The sequence below is a fragment of the Panthera uncia genome (assembly GCF_023721935.1).
Source record: "Panthera uncia isolate 11264 chromosome C1 unlocalized genomic scaffold, Puncia_PCG_1.0 HiC_scaffold_4, whole genome shotgun sequence".
Lineage (NCBI taxonomy): Eukaryota > Metazoa > Chordata > Mammalia > Carnivora > Felidae > Panthera > Panthera uncia.
This window is the reverse complement of record NW_026057585.1, coordinates 54,744,867-54,772,217: the sequence shown is the minus strand read 5'-3', so window position 1 is coordinate 54,772,217 and position 27,351 is coordinate 54,744,867. Positions and strand designations below refer to the sequence as shown.

The window sequence follows — 27,351 nt, the reverse complement described above, 5'->3', positions numbered from 1 at the left end:
GCAGCATTTTAATATATAAACAGTCAGGCCAGGCCAGAGCCTTGATACTCCAAGTGTGGTGTGGCTCAGGAACATCAGCATCCCCTGAGGACTGGTTAGAAAAGTAGACTCTCAGCTCCCTTCCCCTCAGACCTACTTCATTCTAACAAGACCTGCAGGTGATTGTATGCATATCAAAGTTTGAGAAGCACTGGGCTGGAACATTTTTTTAAGGTGGGTTTTTGCCCTTAAAATGTGCTTTCAGGTCAAAGTAAACCCACTTAAAGTATTTTTAGCTCATTATTTGCTCCATTCTCTCTACCTCTGAGCAACACTGTCACACATCAGTGTCCTGCTCTGGGACTTTGAGATGCTCATGAATCCCAACAGCGTACAGAAGTTTGCTGCGCCATTTCTGTAGACAGTCAGTATGGGTTACAAATTTGATTCCCAAACTTCCATCAGCTGTTCCTTGTATGACACCCCCAGGAGATAGGTTGTATGATAAGTTCCTTTTTGGGAGATGATGAAACCAGGGCCCAAGGAGGTTTCGTGACTCTCCCAAGGGACACCAAGCAAATTGACATATGAGTCAAAATGAGAACTAGAGGTTTTGATATTCCAATGTGAGGCTCACCAAACTTTGATGTCTTTTCTTTTTATATAAAGAGGATTTTTTTTTTTTGCATAGGAGACTTTAAGAACAAATTCATAGATAACTTTGTGTGAGTTACTGAATAGAAGCCATGCACGTATGGGCCCCTGGGATTATGGAAGTTTAAGAGAGAACTGTCTGTCTAGTGGAGAGAGGAGTGAGCCCAGAGAGGGCCATGCCCTGCTCAGCTCCCACACTCCTGCTGCAGTCCACAGTGACAGGTTTTGCAACCAGGGGCCTCAGAAACCTCAGCGCCTCATGAGGGCTCAGAGTTCACTCAAGGTCTATGAGGGGAAAGGAGCCAGGACTCCCATGAGGCCATGGATATGGCTCTAGAGGTACTGTGGTGGCTTCTAGATGACAACAGCCTGTCCCCAGGAGGATGCTCATTCCTATTTGTTTCTTTCATAGATTCAGAATAGCTGATGTAACTAGGCTCTGCCTAAATACATGTGGTGTGCTTCACTGGATTGGATTTCCTAATTAATTCCAATTTCCCTGGCGCAAATTGGGGCCACTTAATGACTCAGAAATGGTCAAGACTGTATACCTGGCATTGATACCAATATGCTCTTTCTACTTTGCCTGAATTTAAGATTTCTCTATCAACCCTAGCCAAACAAAGGCCCCAGATGGGGTTTGTTCAGTTTCAGCTGTCAGTATGGTGATTCTCCTAGGGTCCTCTAGAGAATGATTGCCAGGGTGGCTGCTTAAATCCACCTCCCCCCAAACCCCCCCTCCCCTCCCCACCCAATCCTCTCTAGACATGCATATTCAATGAGACATATTCATGTAACTGATTAAAAAACAAAAAAGATGGTGCACTTTAAAATTCCATGTAAAAAGTATTGCTTTGCTAATGTGCTCCTGCCTGTCTGCTCGCTACATGGTGCTACAAAGGATAGAGTCATGAGGAATTCAAGGCTGAAGATGTTGGGGATTTTTAGACAACACCAATGCACCCTGCACCTTATACCCTGCTCTGCAGCCTGCGTAGTTTTGGGGCTTGGCCTAAGGCAAAAACTACAAAGCGTTCTAGTGAGCAGAATTATATAACAGGAATGTATGTGCATATTTGACATAGTTTCTTCTCTTGAAGGGCGGCCCTCTGGCTTTGACCCATGCCCTCTCCAAGGGCTAAGAAGGAGTCCAGAGAAGGAGTCTTTTGTTCCCAGCTGCCAGTTCTTCTGTAGCCCCTACGGCCCCAGGGACCTGCCCTGCTCTGCGTGGGCCCGCAGAAGCCCTGCAATTTCCACATGGGCGGGTGATTTCAGAACGATGGACAGAGCTGTTCGGCCAGCCTACAGGGAAGAAAGAAAAGGAGAAACAATTTTATCGTGTCTGCCTCCTGCCCCAGAGAAGGGTGAGTTGGAAGGACCGGGTAGGCATGGGGCATTGAAGTCTATTCCAAGCATCCAGTGACCCTAGGAGAGGTGGAGATTAGAACGGCATGAGGCTCACGAAAAATGGGTCCCCTTCCACAGAAACATCATTCACTTCTGAAAAATCTGTGCCGATGGAAATAGAAGTGTCACACGGTTTGTTTGCTTGTTTTCCCACATGGTTTTTAATACTTCTTTTTTAAATTGGAAAATAGAGGAAAGAAAATAACTCTTCCATTTTTCCATTGCCCAGACAATGAAAGTTAGCATTTTGGTATGTTTCCCTCCAGTCTTTTCTCCTGTGCAAATTTGTCATTGGTTTTTACATAAAGGAATGATAGTATATATCAATTTTGAATCTGCTTTCATTTTACTTTATTTTTTAAATGTTTATTTATTTTTGAGATAGAGTGTACAGAGGAGGGGCAGAGAGAGAGACAGACAGACAGACAGACAGAATCCCAAGCAGGCTGTGCTCTGTCAGCACAGAGCCTGACACAGGGCTCTCACTCAGGACCTGAGAGATTATGACCCAAGCTGAAGTCAGATGCTTAACTGACTGAGCCACCCAGGCACCCCCCAAGTCTGCTTTTATTTTTAACATACCATGGCACACTACAAGATTTTTCCCTCTTCTTAAAATTTTTCTTATTGGCTGTGTTAATATTCCATAAGTTAATAAACTGTTTCCTTTCTATTGGAGACTTACATTTCTAGGTCTTCACCACTATAAATATAGTGCAGACAGTATTTCCCCAATTCTACCTGTTTCTTAAGGACCAACTCTTAGAGAAGTGGGCTTACAGCAAAAAGGACATACCCATTTTTACACCTGATACATGATACCACAGTGCTTTTTACACGGCTGCAATAATGTAGGAAGCTGCCAGGCCCTCTCTGTAAAGAAGCTGTATTCAGAAGGGCTCTCAGCCAACAACATGGGCCATTCTCTACAGAGAGTGGTGGGGAAGGCCAACTCGATGCAATGGATGCTAAGCTCTGCGATGGCAGCCATGTTCTTGTATGAATGGCTCAATCCCATTCTGGAATTCTGAAATCTCAACAGCTCCCAAACCACTTTTATGGTAATTCATTTGCCTCCAAGTGAATTAGGAGGCAAAACCCGATGTGAGGCTGTCTGTGACCCTTATGTAGCCCAGTTAGTGTGAATATTTTTATACTCTGCTTCGTAAATACTCATGGATTTAGCATATTGGGGGGGCACCCAAGACCCCACTGGACTGTTCTCTGCTCTATTGTATATGGGTGGAATTTTACTTCCTAAAATGTGAAAATCCCTGGAAGCAGGTGGGAGGTGTTCACCCTCAGCCTAAAGCTCTTCAGTCTTCACCAGGATGGAGTCCAGCTCCCATCAGGGCTCCACACACCTGTAAATCACTATAATGCATGGCAAAGAGCCAAACAAGTTGAAAGAGGAACACAGTGAGATCAGAGAAGAGGATGGTGCTCTGTGTGTATATGATGTGTGTGTGTGTGTGTGTGTGTGCGCGTGTGTGTGTGTGTAGGGATGGGGAAAGCAGAGGAAGGAAGTGGCGTTTCAGCAGGACCCCGAAGGATGTTCATGGGCTTCACAAAACATAACAGCTTCTTTCTCTGAAAAGGCCTCATGACTGTACCTTCCTTTTACCACCATTTATAAGTTGGTATCTGGCGCCGTTTGATAAATCTTTCTCCGCCAGGTCAGACTCTAGATCTGACCTGTGGCTACTGGCCCAGAAAGAATATCCCAGCACCTGGCTCAGTGCCTGCCCTTTGGTCTGCACCCAGTAAGCACTGCTGAAAGAGGGAATGCTGGATGATAACCGAGAGGTATTCATTTCAAGTTGATGAAGAGCCTGAGCAGCCTAACTCCTAATGAGTGTGTTCTTAGGTTGGGCGAGTCGGGAACAAAGCAAAGATTTTAAGCAGGGGGGGTTTTCTAAAGCACCTGCGTAGTTTCGATTGAAGAGAGGCACCTGGGTTTTTGTAGGCCCTGTGCTCTGGTTTTCATTGTGGCACTTTGTCAACCCTGAGGTTCTCTGTAAGCACAAAAATGGTGTGATTACTGTTATTATGGGAAAGAGCCACGGGCCAGTCCCAAGGGACCCATGCGCCTTTGAAGAGGGCCCATCTGGAGATGACAGCCTGTATCTGTGGGCTTCTCACTTGCAGACCTGGAGAGTGAGGGACCCAATTCAGCTCAGAAAGTGTGGCCAGTGAGACCACCTGGGGTGGGTGAATCCCTCAAATGCCTCTGCCAGAGCCCTGGGAACAAGGCAACAGTGTGTAGCTCCAGTGGGAACCTGGCTGGGCAAGTTCCTGCTGGGCAACACTGAAGGCCTGAAGAAATGGGATGGGCTCAGGCAGCCAGCACACGTGTGTGTGTGTGTGTGTGTGTGTGTGTGTGTGTGTGTGTGTGTGTTGGTAGTTGGGTTGTCTTTCGATATGACAGAACCTACTATGTATCAGGCAAAAATGAGCAAGGTATAGTCTCTGCCTTAAAAGAAGCTTTCAACTTGATGGGTGCTTTGGAGGCACCCATTGCCAGAGTAGGCCCTTCAAAGGGTAAGCCTCGGGATCCAGAGACCAGTCCTCACCACCTCCTCTTCCTCATCTCTTGATCAGCCCCCAAGAGGCTGGGTGACCAATTTCTCAAATTACCTTCTAAACCTAGAGAAAGTGCTTGCTGGCTATTCTGGGGGTTCCACATTTATATCAACCTTTAAATGGTGGTAGGATAAGAGAAACTGATTTTAGGACATGAATTATCTCTCAGTTTTCCAAGGAAATTATTAAGTCATCCAAACCTGTGTCTAAGTCTCCATAGGATATGTGCCCATTGAAACAGTATGGTGACCACGACAAGGGCTGGACCCCACCCTTCAGGGTAAACCTGGAGGAACAGGGCTTGGTGCTTGGTAGGGCCTCAGTCAGCAGTCCCCTTGTCCCTATGAAATGTCTCACCCAAGTCACCTTTGGGAAATTGGGGTGTGACCCAAGCTGGGAGCAGGTGAGTGGGCCACAAGTAGGGTAGAGTTGGGGCTCAGGGGACCTAAAGACACTGGACCAGGGTGTGAGCTTCTTGGGTGTGGTGTGAGGGACCCAGCAGCTTGAGTCACTGATGGAACAATCTCAGGTAGTTCAGATGTGGCCCAGTGAGGGGGGCTGTCCTTGGGCAGGGGAGGGACTCTTCCCCTTTCCAGGCCTTTTTCCCTTCAAACTGTGGGTGTTAATAAAGTATAGACAAGTCTGTGTAAAGCATTATAGTTCCAACAATAAGGACACTGAAGTCGAACCTGGGCTTCTGGAGTCCTTTCTCCAAGAACCAGAAGCTTGTGACCTTATGACAGCTACATAAACTCTCTAAGCCTCTGTTTCTTTATCAGTGAAAATGGGGATCAAAGTATCCACGTTACTAGATTATCGAGAGGATTAGTGAGATAATGCATGGAAAGGGTTTGGCTCCTGACAGTACTCTAAGGGGTTTGATGGAGCTGGGTTGCACTAGCTGTGTGATTTGGGGTATGTTACTTAACCACTCAGTGCCTCTGTTTCCTTACAAGCAAATGGGTGGCGTCAGCAGAGACAAACCTCATAAGGTTGTTGTGGGGTTTCAATAATGTGATCCTCGGTAAATGCTTAGTGCAGTACTGGGCACTGAGCAAGCCCTAGAGACATGCCGGCCACCATCATTGTTATCACACCAGCCGTCACCACCATCATCCTTGTGATCATCATCGCCATCACCTTACAAAGACATTTATTTAAGAAGCATGTGCCTGGCAATGTGACCTCGAGCCAGTCGGTTGATGATATCCACCACCCTGTAAGGTGTATCACTGTCAGAGAGTGGACATAATTTGCACTTGGTTCCTCCCCAGCCTTTCAAGTCCCCGTGGGTAGCAAAGCTCCGTTGTCCAAGGTGCTGCTCCAAAGCCCAAATGCGGTTGTTGCTGTGACCAGTTCAGGGCCAAGGCCAGGCCTGGGCACATTTCCTCAGGATGGTGTGAAAGGTTAGGATTTGGGGGTTCCCAGCTCCAAGGCTCCCCGCATTTACTACAGATCATCTCACTTAAGTCCCACAACAGCACTATGAGGTTGATTTCATTGCTTCTGACATGTGCTTCCTTGAATTCTACTGGCTGGGCAGGCACTTTTCAGGAAGGGAAGTGAAACACCTACTTGTTAATTGCCTGAAAGTCTCACCTTGTCGGTCAGGCTGCTGTCGCAGGCCGGGTGTGCCAGGAGCAGCCGCACCATGTCGGCGTTGCCGTGGTGACAGGCCAGCATGAGGGCCGACGATCCCTCGTGGTCTTGCAGGTTGACATCTGCCTGGCAGTTGAGCAGTGCCTGGACCATGTCCTCCCTGTCATGGCTGACTCCCAGCATCAGGGCAGTCTGGCCTCCCTGCCACACAGAGCACAGGGGAATGGTGAGGATCCCCTCTCCAGCCTGGGTATGCTTGGGCAAGATGGTTCCAGAAAATGACCATTGAATCTGAATCTCCTCCTGCCCCTGGTAATGGACACATCCTTCTCCACCTGGCAAACTTCTGCTTTGCCAAAACACTAGTCAAATGCCACATCCTCTCTAGAGCCCTCTGCTAACACCCCAGGCACGGGATACATAACACAGCACTTACCACTTGGTATTGCAACCTGTCAATCTCTCTCCTTCTTGTGGACTGTGAAATTTTTGATGGCAGGGACTAAGCCTTTTTCATCTCTGTCTCCCCAGTGCCTGGCACCAAGTACATGCCGATAAACATGGAATGATAGAGTAAATGAAGGGTTGAATGCTTCTGTACTGTGGCTTTTTACTCTCTGCCCTGGCCTAACTTCCTGCAGGAAGCCTTGGTCTACTCAGAACACCCCTGGTATTTTCAGTTCAGTGATACCTAGAACCCTCTTGTCTTGACAAGATCTCTGCCCGCATGGTCCTATGGTCATTGCTAATCTATCACCATTTAAACTTTTTTTTAAGGCTTTTTGTTTTTTTTTACTTATTTAAATAATCTCTACACCCAACATGGGGCTCCAACTCACAACCCCAAGATCAAGAGTTGCATACTCTTCTGACTTGAGCCAGCCAAGTACCCTGGCATTGACAACTGTTCACATCCCTGTAATCATTAGTGCATGTGGCAGTGGCCTTGAGTCAGAAAGTGAGTCCAAGCCCTGGTTCTCCTATTTCCTAGTGTGTTACTCTGGCCCCATCACTTGTATTCCCTGAATCTTTCCTTTTTCTTTTCTTAAAAATTATCATAATAATCTGTCCTGTGTACCTCACAGGGCTTTTGTGGGAATCCAGTGAAATAAAGGGTGTAAATAGAACAACGTATGGTAGCAATTTTGCTGATTATAAATGGGCCATTATTTCTCATAGATTTTCCTTTATGTACATAGTCCTATTAAATGACCTGATTATATTTTTCCCTTATGGTTCTCCTGGGTTCCAGGTAGGTCAGGCTTGTCTCTCACTGGACACCAGGCTTTTTTAAGGTTGTAAGAATGAGGCAAGAACTATGTTTTCCCTCCTTTCAGATCCCTGTGGCTCTCAGCACCAAGTCCTACGTGTAAAAAGTGCTGAGGACATGTTTGCTGATATGTTTGCTCACTGATTAAGGGCCGGTCTGTGGTCACTGATGGATTATGCTTCCCTGCCCAGAACTTTGGGACTTAGAGAAAAGAAAGGAGGTTTGCAATCAGGAAAATCCTGGCTGTGTCACTTATTATCTATGTGAATTGAGTTAACTATTATCTATGTGAATTGAGTTAACCTCTCAATGGCTTCTCCTGATCTAGGGAAATGGGAATGCTCAACAATATTACCTGCCTCATGGGGCTGTTCTGAGACTCATGTGCTTAACAAGTGCTGCGCATGTGTTAGCTATTATTGTTGTTATGAGCATGAGCGATAATGTGTGACAAATACCCAGTATGTGGGATTGTATTCTTAGGTATCCTGGTTCTCCATTTCTCTGGCACCCAGATAGATCTTTCCAGAGAAGCCTGTTTGCCTTTTGGTTTGCTTATACTCAGCCCTGAAGTAATGGTTCTTTCTTTACTGGCCTAACTAGATCAGGAGATTTCCATCGAGACCCCTCTCTCCAAGTGGTATTAAAGCCAGATGACTTATGTAGATTGTCCTCTTGTCTGTCCCTATGCCTGCCTTGGGGCCCCTGCCTTCCTCACCTCCCTCCTGGCCCAGTTCAATACAATTTAATTCAACGATATTTACAGAGTGCTGCTATATGCCAGGCACGGTGCTGATCCTGGAGATACAAAGAGAAATAGACAGCTTAGCCTAGGAGACTCCCAGCCTCCTAATTCACTATTTACCTGGTACCTGCAGCTCATATGCAGCTGAAATATGTAAAAGCCCTGGAGGGAGCTGAAGGGAGCAGTGGCAGCTATGAATTCCTTTCCCTCCTTAGCAATCTGGGATGAGACCCATGCCCTCCTAGAGCATCTATAAAAAAAAGGGCATTGATTTTGATTTTGATGAGCATCCCTTCTTAAAAGAGGGCCAATTTAGAAAAAAAATTAACATATTTATGGCAAACATTTTAAAATGAAAGCAGCTTTATTAAATCCCATGGGGTAGGAGCTCTAGGTGAAAATACTTTGAAAAACAGAAAGTGATCTACAAATGTCTGTTCCTTGCCATCAATAGGATCACTATTAGATAAAGTGTGCAAAGTGACTTTGCTGTCTGGGTAGGCTACTGTCTGCAGTCACTTTCTGGGGGTGGGGGGGACAAGGGAGTTAAATATATTGTTGGGAGGCACTTTCTTATGGGTCTCTAAGTTTTTTGCATACTTTATGAGTGAGACACTATCTGCTCTGTTGTTCTAGACTGTCTTTTTATTTTTTGCTTTATTTTATTTTTTAAGTAGGCTCCACACCCAGCGTGGAGCCCAGTGCAGGCCTTGAAGTCACAACCCTGAGATCCAGACCTGAGCTGAGATCAAGAGTCAGATGCTTAACTGACTGAGCCATCCAAGCACCCCTAGACTGTCTTTTTAAAGATGCTTGTATAGTGAACAGCCTTGGAAGAAAGAGATAGCGTCTTCTCCAAAACAAAGGGCAAACATACTCACTATCCAATATAAAAGATTCAGGTTCCCTAAGCTCAGGGTTCCTTTCCAGTAATACAACCTACTCCATGTACAGGGATCTGACCCTCTTCACACCTGTGAGAATTGGGTATTGGGGCTCAGGGAACTGGTGTAAATACCGATGCCATGGCTACTCTTCCTGCTGTAAGTAATACACTGTCCATCTCTGGCACAGGAGTTTCATGTCTTCTGCCAGCGTCCATGACACTGTAGCATGCTAACTTGTTAGCATTAAGGTAGAGTACAATCTCAGACCCTTCACAGTTCTTGATAGTTAAGCTACATCTCTGATCACTCTGGGGGGAAAGAGAGTTGCATGCATTCTGTTGTTCTCATATTGGTCAAAGATGGGTAAGCGGTCTTTTGAGGAGTTCCCATTGTTCCATATGGAGCCTTGTCTAACTCAAAGCCCTTCGGGCTAAGGACCATGCCCCTATGCTATCCTCTCAAGTAGAGGGGCCCAGAAGCTAAACAGAGACATGCTAACCCTTTGAACTGCTTTCTAATTCATGATGGAGGTTGATCACCTGCAGAGGCTTTCTACACAACCAACAAATGCCTTTCAGCATTTTCATGTCCTGCTGGTGCTAACTGGTTCAAGAAGTCTGGTCCAGATGGACTTTGCCTAGTTTCAGACCAGGACACAGATTACAAGCTCACTGACCTCTGTCCTAGCCTGTCTGGGTCTCAGAAGCTTTTGAGGAAACCAAATGTACAGGCTTTGGATGGATGCCATTTGGAGGGCCCAGCCTTCTTGGGTTAAAAACTCTACAGGGATCTACATGCAATTTTTCACCCCACTGGCAGAATAAAACTGAGAGGTACCCATATTTATTAAAGATGGGATCACGTTCACACCTCTTACCTGAGTAGCTTGGATGTTCACATTTCCTTCTCTTAAGAGCTTCCAGACGACAGCCATGTCTTCGTCGGTCTCTGCAGAAGCCAAGGGAGTGATCATCACGGCAGTGTAGCCGGCTTTGTTCTGATGGTCAACATTGCAGACACCTGCAGGGGGAGCAGTAGGCGCTGGGATAGCTCCTGGGTTGGGGGGGGGGGGGGGGGGGGGGGGGGCAGGAGTGAGCTTCTGCTTTAGCAGAGCACAGTTCAACAGGGCACTCCCTGCTAGTTAAAAGGCCATGGAGCAGAGCGATCTTTTCCCAGTGGTGGAGTCAGTGTTTACATTTTTAGCAGCCTTTAAAAGTGGCTAGTTTTCTTTACAAGTTTTCTGAAGCTACTCAGCAAGAAAGGTCCAACAAGGTAGTAGAGTCAGAGATGGCCAAGGGGTAAAATGACCAGGACTGTTTCCTAAAGCAGAGCACATGACATGATTCCCATTTTACAGATGAGGATACTGAAGGTCGGTGAAGCTTCATAAACTGCCTGAGTGAAGATGAAATGAGACCAGAACTCAGGTAAGTCTGGCTCTCACCCACCGCTCACCTGGCCACCCATCACCCACAACTGTCATTTTAGGCTTTACTCTAGGTCTGTGTACAACTCTTAAGTTGGTGGCAGCGTTTTCATGTCTTTTCCAAAGGCCTAGTGATATGTTGGGCAGTGTCCCAGGTGGCATGAAAAACGCCACAGGAAATCTTTCCAGGAATAAGCATCTTATTTGAAAAATCGGGGAGAGGGGGAGGCCTCCATACACATTTGGGTTAAAGCAATTAAGAATATACATTTCAAAGTAGAATGAAAAATAGCACATTTTAAATATTTAAACACTTAAATAAAGTATTAGTTGAGAACTCAAAGGAAATATCTGCTTTGTAACCCTGGGGGTATGCATTCATATCTCGCTGCACCAAAGGTGACATAGGTCATCAGCTTCTTACCTATTGTATAAATGATCCCACTTCTTTTTTTTAATTTATTTTATAAATTTTTTTAAATGTTTATTTATTTTTGAGAGAAAGAGGGAGAGAGAGAGAGAGAGAGAGAGAGAGAGAAAATGAGAATGAGTGGGGAAGGGGCAGAGAGAGAGAGGGAGACACAGAATCTGAAGCAGGCTCCAGGCTCTGAGCTGTCAACACAGAGCCTGACGTGGGGCTTGAACTCACGAACTGTGAGATCATGACCTGAGCCGAAGTCAGACGCTTCACCGACTGAGCCATCCAGATGGCCCACAGTCCCACTTCCTAAGGGCAATACCATGTGGAAAACAAAATCTTTCCCATACTGTTGCTTATCCAAAAAAGCTATGTATCTCTTTTGGAGAATAAAAAAACTATCTCTATAGATCAAGTCATTTAGTTTTTCTTAGCATTTCCTCTGTAGAATGGGGATAATAATAGAACCTATGGGGTTACCATGAAATTTAATGAGTTAATATATCAAAAGAACTTAGAACAGTACCTAGCACATTGTAAACAGTCAGTAAGCACTTACTGTTTCACTAGTATAGTATTCTTATTTCTGTATCCTTGCTACTTGCTCATGAAGACTTAGGTATTCATTGTAACAAATATGGTTTATGAAAAAATGCATAAACCTACAATTAGGGTGACTTATTTACAAGTTCTGTACTTGGGGTAAAAAAACAATATTTGTTTGACATTCGCTCCACCCCACCTCAAACAATTTTTCAGAAATGTCCCATTGTGATGCCAGGATGCCAGTGGATACAAAAAAATCAGTCTGGTCCATTTATCATCAGTAAGCCCCTCTGACCACTGTCATGACCAGCTGGGCTATGAAAGCTGAATCTAACTCCACACGTTGCCTCACAACTTTGCCTTGATAAAGATGGGAATATCTGCATTGCCTTGTTAATGACTTTTTTATTTTTACCTCTTGACTATCTTGTGTTTGCTTGTGTTTTATTTTTACCTCTTGACTATCTTGTGTCTAGCTGTCTTGCTAGAATACAGGACTGTTTGCTGTAAACAGTCCTCAGGTTACAGTTCTCTTTACTCTCTTTAGGAACATGACTTGTAGCTCAGCAGACTAAGGACTGACTCCTCCTCAGGGGTTCAGAAAGGGGCTTCACCCAGGGCTTTCACAGCAAATTCTTCTGATCAGCCCCTAGGGAGTAAAGCCAACCCTCTCTGGAGTCAAGAAGAAAGGCTCATGACTGAGCACGCTCCCGTTCAACAAGCTTTCTCCCCTGCAGCGGTGTTCTGGCAAAATAAAGGATGGATCACATGGGTGCCTGGGTAGCTTAGTCGGTTAAGTGTCTGACTGCGGCTCAGGCCATGATCTCATGGTTCGTGAGTTCAAGCCCCACGTCGGGCTCTGTGCTGACAGTTCAGAGCCTGGAGCCTGCTTCGGATTCTGTGTCTCCCTCTCTCTCTGCCCCTCCCCTGCTAATGCTCATTCTCTCTCTCTCTCTCTCTCTGTCTCTCTAAAATGAATAATACTAAAAAAAAAAAAAAAGATTACAAAGGACTAAGGTGGTAGAGGTGCACCCGCTGGCTCCATTCTCAAAAATGACGAGTCACTTCAGTGTAGCCCCTTACGGTTTGTAGTGTGCTTTCTGGATGCTTCACAACTGCCTGGGATGGGAGCCTAAGTTTCGGAGTGTGACTGGTCTGTCCTCCTCAACAGCCCTTCTACATTGAGGGAAAGTAATGGTACCTTCAGCCCGTTCTCCAGCAAATCTTCATTCTTTGTGCTTATGGCTATTTAGCTCTATCAGTAAGTTAAACAGAAAGCTTCCAGATCACTTTAGGGTTGGTGAGAACTGAATGGATTCTCAGTCCACACCAGCAGAAGTGCACAACAACCAAAGTTTAGGGCATCTGTTCTCTGGCCTGGCCCACCTGGAGAACTTCTAACAGGCTGCAGGTCTGAGCTACTTGAAGATGAGGGCTCTACATTTCCAGTCTTTGGATTCTTCACGCACAGGGGCATGTTCCATTGAATTATGTGCCTTTCTCAGTTGAGCTACCCTTTTTGTGGTATGCGTGAATCCATGAAGAACTGAAATCTAGTAAAATTGGCTCAATGTCAGAGTTGGGACTTTATCTTCCTCTGATGATGTGGAAAGCGGAAAGAATTTTAGGCTGTCATTAGGTCCATCACCTATTCATTCCAGTAAAAAGTTTCAAGGCTTCTTAAGGGACCTTTGGAGTATTGGAATGATGAGAAGGAGCCAGTCACGAGAAGGGTTTTAGGGAAAAGGGTTCAGATAGAAAGAGAAAAGGAGGGAATGAGCATGGTGAGTTTGAGGCCATCTGACTGGAGTGGATGGAAAGAGAATGCATGGTGGTGGCTGAGGGAGCAAATGCACGCAGGAGTCTTGGATTTCTGAAGGCCAGGCTGAGGAAGTTGCCTTTCATCTTAAGAGACATGGAAAGCCGTGGGAGGAATTTAAGGCAGGGTGGATAAGATCCAAGTTGGGGGAAAGCTGTTGGATCTAGAACTGAGACTCCCTGATGCCCACTTAAACTCCTCCTCTAGCCTCCTACATAAGGTTTACAGATCTAGCATGTGCTCTAATTCCTGGATGCCAGGAATGGGAAGAACAAGTCAGTCGTATCAATTTTAAACCCCAGCAGCACACTTAGTCATTATGTGATCTTGGGATCACGCAAAAGCCTATTGACTTTTCTGAGCATCACTTGCATCACTTATAAAAAATCGGAGTAATCATCCCTATTGACAGGAGTTACGAGGATTAAGTGAGACCTCATTTGCCAGGGGCTTAGTAGAGGGCCTACTCTGCGGAGGATCATTTGGGGTGTTAAATCTCCTATAGATACTCTCCTAGATATCCCACATACAGCCTTCGTGAACTCCTAGATGACACTGGACCTGGACATGCCTTCAGTCAGCCCCATCACCCACCTGTCCACACTGTCACTCCTAGGCCACTTGATGTTGTCCCACACAGCAACGTGAGGATAGTAATACCTACATCACAAGAGCGTTGTGAAGAATAAGTGACATAACAAAGGCACGGTGGTCTGGTCCACTTCCTAGAATACAGGAGGAACTCAGGACAGTGAAGCATCACCTCCCTGGAAGGAAGTGGCTACAAAAGTTGCCCTTCAAGGAGGGACCCGGGCTGTGCAGATGCACCTGTTTCTGACCTGTCTCCAGCAGCAGCTTCACCACAGAGAAGTTGGAGTGAGACACGCTATAGTGAAGAGCCGTGTTCCCGTTGCCATCTGCCATGTTCACAAGCAGCTTCAGGAAGTGTGGGGAGTGGGGCTGGACCCCACGGAGGTAGGCCGCCACCACAGCAGGGCTAGACGACTTCCGGCTGGAGACACGGAACCACTCTTGACTGATGGTGTTCAAGCTCTGCCTCTGAAATACCAACAGATTCCAGTTTCAGGAGATTACCTGGCCTGGGGTGCTCCAGCTGGGGTGTTCCTTCCCACTAGGAAAAGTCAGCTTTGGATGCTTCACGGCTAGCCCTTCAGCTCCCTGTAATTCCATGTGACTTACTCCTGGAGGGATCAGAGCTAGTGGGGTTGAGTTTGCACCTGTGTGATGAGCCCCCCATGTGAGGTAGAAAGAGGACTGGGAGAGCAAACAATAACTGGTGACAGTGTCCTAGGTGACAGTTTGAATCTACTGTAAGTTTAGCTTGCGTCCCTTGTATGCACAGGATAACCAAGGCCCCGTCTTTCATATAACCAGCCAATATTGACCTTAGCCCAGACTCTATCAGGACTTTTGTGTGTTTTCAATAGCCATAACTAGCAAGTCACAACATTTTTACTAATGGGAAAAATGCATGCTGAAAGCTAAGATCAACAACATGGCCAATTTATGCTAGAAAATAAAACCCAAACAGCTGTGCTTGAATTATTTTTGGCTTTTAAGCTTTGCTAGAACCTTCAGAGAAAATGATTTAACAACCCATGGCAGGACCTCACTATCTGCAGTATTTAGCTCCTTTGGAACCATCGATGAGGAGAATTCCAGACATAAATGACATCGATTCTCTGTGTTACATGACCTACATGTTTAAAATAGAACATGTTTAAGTTATTTATGTAAGGGGGAGGAGAAACCATGGGGATGTGACTTCACACTCATTCTGGAAAGGGACTGGAGTTGGAGTCACTTAAGCCAATGTAGCCAAGCTTAAGTCCTGGCTCAGTTGTATGACCTTGGAAGTCATATAGTCATTTTCTGGCTCAGTTGTATGACCTTGGAAGTCATGTAGTCATTTTGAACCTTTCTCAACTACCAAATGTGGGTGAAAAAGAGGGCTGGGTCCCTAACCTGTCCCTGGCTCTACACAGTGAGGTCTTTGTACAACCTGCTTTGTCTCGAAGGTGGGGTGGGGGTCGGGGGTACTTTGAACCTAACCTGGGTGTGGTGTCAGGTTTGCACATCTTCTGTCACTTTTCTTTTTCTGTTTCTTGTTTACTTTATTTTTAAGTAAACTCTATGCCCAGTGTGGGGCTTGAACTCACGACCCCAAGATCAAGGGTTGCATGTTCTACCAACTGAGCCATCCAGGTTACCCTATGTCTTCTAGGCAGAAACAGTGAATCTTTTGTGGCTGAAACATTTTTTATATATCAGAATATCTCCCTTTCCTGTGGAATCTTCAGGAGAATCTGGAGAAAGATCCTAATATTAAGGAACATACAGCTTAGTTCTGTAATTCATTCAGAACTACTTATTCTGTAACTCAGAATAAGTAACAGGAGTTTCGATCAACATCCATCCACATCACACACTGGTTTTTTAACAATCTGGGAACAGTTGTTTGCAAAATCAGCTGAGATAAAATAATCAAGATGGGTTGGGCTGAATCGGTCATTTTTTACCCCTAAGCCTCTTCTGCAAGGGAGAACAAAATGGGCTCTAAAATGCTTATGGGTTGTTACACACTGGGGCTTACCAGCTGGCTCTCATGACTTGGGAAAATGTGTCTGTGCCAGTATTTCTTGAGTAAAAGTAGAACCTAATGGTTATCTGTTTACACCTCTGTGGCCATTAAGGCGCCAACAGATATATTTTCTTGCTTTTGGTCTCTCAACCCATAGGTACACGTCAAGAAAAACAGTATAGACTACAGAATTAAATACAAGGGCTTGAGGGTAATGAAACATGCTGCCCACCTCCCACCTTCATTTTATTAATGAGGTGAACTGACTTGCTCAAGATCTCACAGAGGTTCTGGGACTAGAATCCCGGTTCCCATTCCACACGCTCTTCACTCTGCCCACAGCTCTCTCCAATTGTGAGGTGATTTTGAGCCTAAGCCACACAGTTTTGTTTTGTTGATTGTTGTACACCTGATATTCAGGTGCAGCGCCTGATAGCCCTCGGTAGTGCCTCTGAGCACCAGGCTGCTTCCTGGTGCAAATGCATCGGTTCCCCTCTCCCAGCATAACCCATCACCTAGGCAGCAGAGTTTGGGCAAATGAAGGCACCCAGAGGAAAGGGACTCCGTGCACACCCACACTGCCGCCTCAGGCGGGAGACCAAAGTCACCGAGCTGGAACTAACAGCTTAAACAGCACGGACATCCTTCCATGACAATGAAAAATCACAGTACCAAGAGTTGGTCGGTGGTGGCCCCACTTTCTGGCAGATGTTGGCTCAATGCCCGGCATGCACTGAGGAATTCTTCTGAAGGCTTATATCTAAAGAAGAAAAAAAAATACATACATATATATATGTATATATATATATAATATATATATATATACATATATATATATACATATACATATATATATCTTCATATTAATAAAAAAGAAAGTAATCCCCTACCTTGACTTTCGCTTCTCAGCGGCTGAAACACCCACACTGAGCAACTTCCCAGGACAAGGGATATTACACTGAATACAGCCTCGCACAATGAGGCTTGGCTTCTGAACTCTTCTGAAGAGTGAGTCAAGCACATTGCCCTTTTAATCCTGCTGTTTTCAGGAGGAGGGAGTAGATCACCAAAGCATTCTGGGGGCCATGGGCCTAACTGCAATTCCTGACATGCTGGGAAAGGAAGGGCTGTCTTCCTGACTTTGGCTAAAACATTTTCTGCCTCAGTGACTTGAAAAACCCAAAGAACCCAATCCATACTAGCAAATTTTGTCAGGTTGTTCTTTCATGAAGGGTACCATCAATGCTAACAGAGTCAATAAAATGAAAATCAGTTAAGCTGGGATGCACTCAATGATGAGCACTCTTCCCGTGTTAGTATAAGGGCAGACAGACCATCCCAGGGTAGGACTTAATGGCATTGGTCACCAGGAAGCTCTACCCTCATCACGTCTTTATAGTGCTGCCATGTTGGAGCAGCCCTGTGTACCCACTTAGCAGTCAGATCCCACTCACTGCTCGTCGCTACCCCTGGCTGGGTGTGGTAGTGATGATTATGGTACTTACTATCCTTATTTCCACTATTTCTTGAGAGCCTACTGTGTGGCAGGCACTGTGCTAGGCATTTTACATATTTTTTCTCATCCAGTCCTCAGGTCAAACCTATCAGGTGGCTGTTATCCACATTATTCCAAATGAGGAAACTGAGGCAACCACAGTTTAGGTGCCTTGTGTAAAGTGACCCTGTGGCAGACATAGGATTTGAATCCAAGTGTGTCCAACTCCAAAGACAGTACTCTTTTCATCATGTGACATGACCTCGCATCTCTTTCAAAGACGGGGTTATGTCAACATGGCCAACGGGAGAGGCAGAAAAGCATATGGGTAAGAATCAGAAAAGATCTGGGTCAGAATCCCTGCTCTGCTAGCTGTGTCACTTAACTTCTCTAAGCCTCTGTTTCCACATCTGTAAAGTTGGGATTATAATAATTTCTACCTTGCAGGATAATTAAAAGGATTATCTAAGATAGTACATGTAAAGTCCTTCACATTTCTAGTGCTGGGACCATGTTAGCTTTACACGTAGCGCTCTATGACAGGATATCCCATGAAGGCAGGAGTACGTCTGTGCCTAACATAGATTAGAAACTCAGTAAATCTGGTGAACAGAGAGAAAGATGAACAAATGAACAAATAATGGAATAAAAGGGTGAAGAAATGCCCTTGCTCTTTCTCGGAGGATCAGTGCTCCCATCCGTGCCCATCTGACTCACCTCTCAGCCTTGGGATGGGGGAGGTCTTCAGGAGGCCCACCGTCCTGGCCTGAGGTGCTGGTGCCCTCTGGGATGCCCTGCCCGGCCTTGCAGCCGGGGTGGGCCTCCTTGCCCTGCTTGTGTTCTGTGCCATCACATTTCTTCTCAGCCTCGCTGTCAGACAAGTCTTCCGGGGAGCTGTCCTCACCGCTGGTCTCCTCACTTGAGGTGGTCTCATAGCTGGAGAACAAGACAAAGGTCACTCATTCTGTGCTTCCTACCCAGTGCCCAGGTCAACACATATAAGAACCAGGTGGGCTTCAGATAATAATTCCCAGCTTGCTAAACCACATCTCCATTCTCTATACCTGCAGACCTGGGTGAGGGGACTCCCAGGAACCTTATGTCAGAGAAAGATGTAGTTAAGAGCTGTGGCTTTAACACCAGAGGCCATTTTGGGAGAAAAGATAATTAACTGAGCTCTTTGCAGTGAACATGTAAATAGCCCATACCCTAATTGGCCAATGCATTTGGAGGATTCAGACAAGCAATCCAAGATTCTCACAGAAGCATTTTTTCGGGAATCCTAACGTGTTGTCTAGAGAGGGGCCCAGATCTAGGCAAACATCCCCACTCCCACCCTGGATCCTCTGAGTTGACTGACAAATCATCACGTCTCCAGGTGATTATGAGGCTTCTATTTAGCTCCCCTGTTCTAGCCCAGCTGACCTCTGAAAGGAGGGACCCATCTGTATCTACTCCCAGCAGGGTTCCATGGGAAACCTGAACAGTCAGGGTACCTGAACCCAGCATCTGCCTTTCCTGGCTGCAGCCTGTTTTAGCTATTACTTGCAACAGCAAAAGCAAGGGCACGGGCCCCTTGACTTGTGGCCCCTCCTCCCCAGGAGTGATCCTTATATTCAATTATGTGCAACTCCACTGAGGTGACAGACCACAGACCATGAAGAGAAGTCCTGGAAGATTTATTGATCCTTCTGCCGATAGTCAACAGGAGACCCCGAAAGAGGATGCTGCAGTTAGGATGAAGATTTCGGGTGCTGGGGCCATTGGACACTGCCACAGAGACCAGGGGAGACCAGTGGCCACGGCTTCCACAGAACCCCCTCATGCCCTTTCTCTGAATGATGGTCCCTATGGAAGGCCCCTGTGCTCACTGGATTTGCAAACCCAGCCTGCTCCTTGGCGTGTTCACATTCTGTCTTGTTTAAACCAGATATTTCTTCTATTGTGCTTGGAACCACCTTTCACTTTTGTGATTAAGGGAGTAGGGGACAGACTACATTTACCAAGCTGTTCTTGTCTTACAGTTGCTTCCATAAAGACATCACCTGGATGTCAGTTCATTCATTCAACAGAAATTAATTGAGCACCTACTATGTGTCACACATTGTTCTAAATGCTATACCAAAGTACCTGTCCTAATTGAGTTTATATTCTAATAGGAAAACAACAGAAAGTAAACGTGTAAACAGTATAATTACATAGTGATAAGAACAATGAGTAAGATAATAAAGGACCATGGGATTGAGTAATGGGAGGAGGGGCTACATTAATTAGAGCAGAAGTTTTTTTCACCCTGGCTGCACATTATAATCACTTGAGGGGATATCAATTCCCAATATCTGTGCTGCACCCCAGACTAATTAAACTGGCGTTTTCAGGGAGGGGACTCAGACGTTGGTATTTTTAAGGCTCCCCCAGGGTTTCCAAGGTGCAGCCAAGGTTGAGAAACATTGGACTAAAGTGACAAATACTGAAGAATATCTGGGACAGGAGCACTTTAAGAGGTGGGGGAAATGGATGGAAGGACAGATAGCAAATGCAAGGGCCCCAGCATGGGCCCAACTTGGCACATTTTAGGGAAGAGAGACAGGAGCCAATGGTAGACACTGAGGCAAGCTCTAGATGCAAGATTGACTTCCAGGTTTGGGCACAGGGCAGGCACTGTCAGGGGCATTTCAGAAGGGGAGAGAGAACCTGCTTTTAGACTTTGAGATTAGGCTGATTCTCCTTTCCTGTGCATGAGCTGGCGAAAGCTGAAATGAGTGGCAATGAGAACAGCAACCCTCCTATGACATCCCATTTCCTTATATCTGACGTTTTCCTTGCAGAACCTGCAACAGTGCCATCGCTCTTATTTGAACCTGGTGTCTTCCTTCTGATCTGACCTGAATTAAGCAGGGGTTCCGACCCCTTTGGGGCCACCACCGGGGCCTGCCACTGGCTGGGTCATGTGCCCCTCCTTTAGGCCTACACTTCTTCCTCTACACATCTCAGCATATCAGCATTTTCTCTTTACTTCTTGTCTTCTCCCTGCCCTGTCCAAACTATGAGCTCAGGGCAGGGACCATGATTTATTTCACTTTTTTTATGACTGACACCTAATACATTTGTTGACATTTAATAAATGTTTGTTGGATGACTGGTCTAGAAAATACTCTGAATCCAGGGGCGTCTGAGTGGCTCAGTCCGTTAAGTGTCCGACTCTTGGATCTCACTGTTTTGTGAATTTGAGGTCTGAGTCGGGCTCTGTGCTGGCAGTTTGGAGCCTGCTTGGGATTCTCTCTCTCTCCCTTTCTCTCTGACCCTACCCCACTCATACTCTTTCTCAAAAAATAAAATAAAAAAAAAAAAAAGAAAGAAAGAAAATATTCTAAAGCCAATGATTTACTCTCTAGAATATATAAGGTTTGATTCATGTTCTGAGTCAATAGGCATTGGTTGCTTTTCTTCACGCTAAAAGATGTCGGATTGGTTTGCAGTAAGTTAGTTAAAAGGAAGAAAAAAACCTAAATGGATGAAATTTGAAGTTCAACAAACTAAGAGTTTGTCCTGGTTTCAGTGTTTGTTGTGCAGATTAAATGTCTTCTGTAAAGGGCCCATGTGCTCCCCAAATTCCCAGAAGCCACCTGGAATCCTGGCCCGGGGGGCACCAACACCAAGACATTAAAAGCACGGGATCCGACAGACCACCACAGCGGGCAAGGAGCCAAACACATGCAAACCCAAGATGGAGTTTTAAAGGGCTGTTAATTCCCTTGAAGAAAAATGAGAACCAGATGCTTCCCCCTAGGAAAAGAGAGCACTAAGGACAACAGCGGGATGGGAAGTGTGGAGGGGGCAGTCTGGGCTTCACGAGCGATGCTTACCCACCGTTAACCCCAACAAACTGAAGGTTCTTTTTGGTCCCATTACCTCCTGCACGGAAGCCATAGTCTTTCTTTTTCATTATGGATTTAAGGCTGGTCGACGGGGAGATCTCTAGGCAGACACAACATCACAGGTTAGAATGATCTTGGGGATGCCCCAGAATGCAGCAAAACCGGTACTCTTGCTTTGAGCGGATACACACTGAAGATATGTAAGGGGGTAGAAAGGGACAGAGCACTAGATAATGTAAATCAAATATTGTGAAGGTCTTTGAGGAGGCCTGGCCTTCTGGTCAACACCAGCTGACCTGTCCCTGTCCACAAAGCCCTTCTGAGTGTGGATGATGGAGTGGAATTAGTGGCACTCTTCCAGAAGAGCCATGTGGTGTGTGTGCCATTATCGTCCCTGTTTTCTGGAGGGAAATCTGAGGCTCAGACTTGCTCAGTGAATGGCAGAACAGGAGCAGAAGTCCATTCACATGACCTCTGCTCCAACACCCACCTCTGCCGGAGGGCACCTCAGTGGTCTTTACTGGCTCACAAGCCAGTTGACACCTGCGATGCAGGGCAGGTAGAGCAGACACGTGAACGAGAACATGGCTTCTTTTGCTGTGCTCACAGTTATGGGAGGCATTTTCCAATGGGCAAGACTGGAAATAGCACCGACATCAGGAAAAAGCAGCCAGTTTGTGATCTGCGGCAGGAAGCAGACTTGCGCCCCGCTCGTTGAGCAAAGCAAAATATGGTTCCACTTTATGCAACAGAAAAGTGTGTGATCTCTTACAAGAGGAAGTGTGCTCAGCCAAAGGGTCGACTTCCACATGTATCGTTCAGTCTCTCTCTTACACACACACACACACACACACACACACACACACACACACACAAAGTATTCAGTGAAATATTTCCGATCTCAACATCATGCTCCTCCAAAACCAGGCTAGAGAAAACCTCTACTGTGCAAGAACCAGAGAGGACCACAGGAATGCAAGAGCCCAGGAAACAGCGAAGGCAGGCTGAGGTTTAGAGTACACACAGCCAGGGCCATTCTTGCCCTAGACATTGCCTTTGCGCCATGGAAATGAGAAACAGGCACCCCTCTGGCTGGACACAGTGCTGCAGACTTGGCGAGTGAGTGTGGGCTGAATTTCAGCTCCCGTTTAACTTCCCTGGCTGGCATCTTTGTGCTCTGTGCTATCTGCACAGCTGTACAGGCCTGCACAGCCTGCAGTCAGGCCCAACCTTAGAGCAAGGACAAGAGTAGGGGCACAGAGCCTCCACTGTTACATAGATGGGTTTTTATTCCACTGGGTTCCCCGAGCTGCTTAAACCTTTTAAAAATACATATATATGCATGCAATTAAAATCCCTTTTCCCTTTGACTCGCCAGGTAGAGGAGAAATGGTTCCCTGTGTCGGGGACCAGTATTCACCCATCGGCGGAGAGGAGGCGGGGGCCGGGGGCTCCTTCTGGGGTGGAGCGTGGGCCGAGTAGGCAGACAGCAGCAGGTTGAGGGAGCTGAGTAGCTGGCTCTGGATGCTGCTGAGCTTGGAGGCAGGCTGCTTGATGGCACTGGCCAGCTCCGGGTACCCGTGCTCCAGGCAGCTCCATTGCTCCTGCAGGAGTTCCTGGATCTTCTTAACATATTGCCCAATAGTGGCATCTGTTGGTGAACTTGGTGGCCTCCCTGGGCGCTCCTTCCCTGGCAGCTCTGAACTGGCCTCCTCCCTCCCTGCCGGGGGAGTCTTTCTATCACTGCTCCATGGAGAGCCTCCTGGTCCCTTGCCCAGACCCTTGGCTCCCACCTGAGGGTCCCCCTCAAGCTCAGAGCCTGTTTCTTCGATCCTCAGCTCAGTGGAGAGGCAGCTATGTAAAGAGGGCGTGAGGACCATCTCGGGTCCTTGTGGCAGTGAGAGCTGAGATGGTGGTATGAATTCTGCTGGGCTCCAATCCCCCGGTTTGTGGCTGTCCTGCCCCCATAAGAGCCCATTCTCCTCTCCTCCAGCCCTCCAGCTTTCAGATCCTGTGCTGCCCAGAAGGTTGACCTCAATGCTCTTGTCACACAACTCCCTGGTCAAGAGTCCATGGAGGGGGTCAGTGTTGACCATGGCGTCAGTCTGGCCCTGAGCATCTCTGGCGTTCTCATGGCTAAGCTTGTCTGCCAGTTGAGCTACAGTGCACTCTAGTTCTTGAATCCTCTGCCCTTTAGCCTTAATTTCCTCCTCCTGCTGCTGGAGGGCAGCTCTGACCTGGGCCAGTTCCTCAGTTCTTCCAGATAGCTCACCCTCAAGGGCAGACAGCTGTTGCTTCAGGCTGGAGATGCTGATGGGATCCATCGTGGGGAGGCCCAGGCTTTCCTCTGTGACCCGGACGCCAATGCTTCTCACGTCTATCTCCACAGGTGGTGGGGGTGGGATCTCGCTGATGTTGAGCTCTATTTCTTCTAGGGGGAACTCGTTCTCAGGGATGGGTGATGGCAGAGGTGGGGGACTTGGTGTTGGGGAGCCAGGGGTGACCACTACCTCTGCTTCTGGGGTTTTGTGTTCATCTTCTTCATCCTCGAGAACTATCAGTGCATCCTGGGATGAGAAGGGAGGACTTGGGAAAGAGAGGTGATTTGGAGCCTCCTCATCATCTGCATCCTCTGGAGGCTCAGCGCCTTCCTGGACCAGCTCTGGAATCCCTGGCACCAGGTCCCCAAACTCTCTGACTTTGGGTTGAGTTGTTGCTCGTGGGGTGGAGTTTTGAAAGCCCGCAAATCCATCTGCAGGGCCAAAGCTGCCATCACAGACATTGCCTTCACCCTGAAGGGGAGGGAGGGCAGGAGGTGTGGGGGGACCTGAGTTTAGGCTTGGGTCCTCTGAGGCCCTGTTTTGCAGCAGTGTGGCTGGCATGCTGGATGCCCTCAAGAGCTGGGGCCGTCCACTCCCGGAGGCCAGCTCAGCCTCCCTGGGGGCTGCGGCCTCCAAATGTCTGGCTGTCTCCGCCAGCAGGGCCTTTCTGTGGTAGCTCACGTCACTCCCGCTGGTGGAGGCTTGCACATGTTCACCAGGTGGCAACGACTGGGCTCGCTCCTCTGTCCCCAGCGGCACCTTCCTTGGCACCACTGGGGACCAGTTTTGGTGGGGAAGAGCAGCATGGGGGCGAGCCCTGCTGTCAGGAAGGCTGAAGTTTCGGGGCAAAGTGCTAAACTTGGCCTGCTTGGCCCTTCTGTGGATAGGAATCCTTTTGATGGTGTTTCCCTTCTCAATGTCATCCACGTACTTGAGGAAGTCCAGGTCTAAATGAAAGCCATATGGGGTCTCCACAGAGTAGGGGTGGCTCTTTGGAGGGTCTTTCTCTTCCTCTCCCTGAGAGGACTGGTCTTTGGCTGGGAGACCTGTAAAAAAGAAGCACAATGTTAATAAGAATTGCAGGGTGGTGAAGCCGAATATGTGTGATTTAGACTTAAGGCTCTCACATGAGACTTCTCCTAAATGTCCCAGCCTCTAAATTAAAGCTGAGATTCTCACAGTCTTCCGGCCATGCTGAGAGTCCAGGTTATTAAATCAGTGTGTACTTAGCCAATGTCTGCAAGGAAATAGGTAGAGGAAATAGTTTCCAATTTGCAGTATTCATCTCAGTTACTGCTGTGGAATCTGCCCACAGACCAGCAAAATAAAATGGTCTCATACTGTTTTTCTGGTTCTGAGTCACGGTAACTGCTGAACTGAAGTGGCCAGGAATTTGCCGGATCAGGGTACTAATTGGAAATTATGAATACTGAAGGTTTTGAAGGATAAAATACACAACTGCCTCAACATTAAGAAAGAACCTTGCATTATTCAAATAGATACTAGTAAAGCTTGCCGAAGCCAGAGATATCAAGGAGTTATGTCTTCTGTATTATTTAAGCTACCTCATATGTGTCAGCCTTCAGATACAGGAGGATCAGAGAGAATTGGAACATGTAGTCATGCACAGCTCCTGCTCTTTTCCACCTGAAAACTGTTTAGTGCTTTACAAACATGAGTAAAAGTGCTTCACTTTCAAAAGCTCATGTCAGGTGAGGAAATACCATATTCTTCACAGACTGGATAAAAGCTAGTAAGGAAAAAGGGCCACGTCGAAAGGAACATTGGTGTACATCCTCTGAGAGGGGTGGGACTCATGACTTTTCAGGGCAGCCCAGACTATCAGGGGACATTGTGATGACAAAGTTCATCACACCAAGGCACCATTGATTTTCTTGACTCCAGCAGTGAATGCTGAGAACAAGTCAGTCCTTCAACTATTTGCATCCATAAGGACTTCTTCAGGTTAAATCGTCTGTTCTCATGTAACACCCCTAACATTCTGCTAAACATGCTCCAAAATTGCTTAGCTCAGGAGAGAACATTAATGGACAGCACAGAGATCAAGAATGCAGGTTCAAAAGCCTGGTCTGTATTTTGACCCTTAGGGAAATGACTTAGCCTCTGTATGTCTCATCATCTATAAAATGGAAATATCAATAGCAAGATGAGATTATTGTGAGAACTGATTAATTAATATTTATAAAGTGCTTCGCATGATAATAAACACTCAACACGTGCTCAATATTGTAGTTATTATCTTTGTGGAAACACAAAACATAGAAAACCGATGCCTCATAATGGAAGTGGATTTGCCTGGGTACACAGAAGGGGACAAACTTAGGGGCGCCTGGGTGGCTCAGTTGGTTAAGCATCTGACTTCGGCTCAGGTCATGATCTTGCAGTCTGTGAGTTCAAGCCCTGCGTTGGCCTTTGTGCTGGCAGCTTAGAGCCTGGAGCCTGCTTCGGATTCTGTGTCTCCTTCTTGTCTCTGCCCCTCCCCCGCACATGCTCAGTCTGTCTCTTGCTCACAAAAAATAAATAAACATTAATTTTTTTTAATTATAAAAGTAAATAAACTTTTAAAAAGTACTTTTCTTAGGCTTGGAGGTTAATTCTGCCTTGGCAGGAAAGGGATGACTTCACAAAAGTGACCTAAGACGGACATAAAATGAACAAACAGGAATTTACCAGGAGAACAAGAGGGTGAAAGACATTGTAGCTGTTTATCTCCAAGATGGCCACCATCACTTCCCACCCTCCATACAGGCAAGGGAATCCCACAGTGAGAGGCAGAGTCTGTTTCTCCACCCCTTTGAATCTGAGCTGGCCTGTGACTGCTTTGACCAAAATAATATGGTAGAAATGATGCTGAGGGAATTCCAAGGTTAAAGCCTGGAGTTCCACCTGGGTCTGTTAGAATGCACACTCAGTGGAAAGGCAGATGCCACATACGAAGTCCATCTTCCTTGAGACTGCCATACTGTGCGGAAGCCCTAACAGCCCCACACGGAAGAGATGGGGAAAGAGGGTGAGACGTGCTTAGCCAGCCCAAGCTGTTCCAGCCATGCTAGCCCAGGTGCCAGGCATGAGTAAAAGAGCCCTCAGATGACTCTAGTCTCAGCCATCATCTGACTTCTGTGACAGTGAGGCACTCTGAGTGAGGACCACTCAGCTAAGCTGTGTTAATAATACATTCTTGTTTTACGCCACTAAGTTTTGGGCTGTTTGTTACGCAGCAATAAATAGCACAGATTCTAGATACACATCGGAGAATGTGCAAAGGCATGGAGGTGTGCAATGTCATAGTGTTCTGGAGTTCTGTAAATACAGTTGATGTGGCTGGAGCTCCAAGTGAGGTAGAGAAGAGTAGAAAGAGACAAGTGGAAAAGTCAGCAAGAACCAGATCTTGGAGCAGTTCACATGCACACCAACAAGCCTTGACTTCACTCTGCAGGTAATCAACTGTGGCTTCTCAAAGAGTATCTTCACAGAGGACTGCAAAAAGGACAAACCAAATGCCTCAAGACCATTTGGGAGCCTGCTGACATGGTCAAGGTAAGAGAAGCTAAAGGCTGACATGGTCAAGGTAAGAGAAAGGAATGAAGGGAAAGGGACAAGTTAAAGAAAAAGGGTGCAGTTGATGGTGCTACCTGGGGTAGCTTCTGGGGGGCTGCTTTCTCCCCACATGTGATGACATATTGGGCCTGAGTTCTTCCCAC

General features: G+C 46.6%; 1 protein-coding gene and 1 long non-coding RNA gene across 2 annotated transcripts in view; one reads left to right on the top strand and one right to left on the bottom strand.

The window, feature by feature from the left end:
* KANK4 (KN motif and ankyrin repeat domains 4) overlaps positions 1 to 27,351 on the bottom strand; it is a 31,472-nt gene continuing 4,121 nt past the window's right edge. The window contains exons 2-9 of the mRNA XM_049618580.1: positions 22,729 to 24,675; positions 21,297 to 21,408; positions 18,148 to 18,366; positions 16,608 to 16,695; positions 14,173 to 14,392; positions 10,002 to 10,144; positions 6,223 to 6,423; positions 1 to 1,935 (exon numbers count right to left, since the gene is read on the bottom strand). Of these exons, the coding sequence (XP_049474537.1) occupies positions 1,831 to 1,935; positions 6,223 to 6,423; positions 10,002 to 10,144; positions 14,173 to 14,392; positions 16,608 to 16,695; positions 18,148 to 18,366; positions 21,297 to 21,408; positions 22,729 to 24,675 (3,035 nt within the window). The 3' untranslated portion in view covers positions 1 to 1,830. The remainder of the gene's footprint in view (positions 1,936 to 6,222; positions 6,424 to 10,001; positions 10,145 to 14,172; positions 14,393 to 16,607; positions 16,696 to 18,147; positions 18,367 to 21,296; positions 21,409 to 22,728; positions 24,676 to 27,351) is intronic.
* LOC125913448 (uncharacterized) lies at positions 1,874 to 27,351 on the top strand. Its single transcript, XR_007455030.1, has 3 exons — positions 1,874 to 1,997; positions 10,482 to 10,551; positions 27,087 to 27,351. It is a non-coding gene; the product is annotated as an uncharacterized LOC125913448 (long non-coding RNA).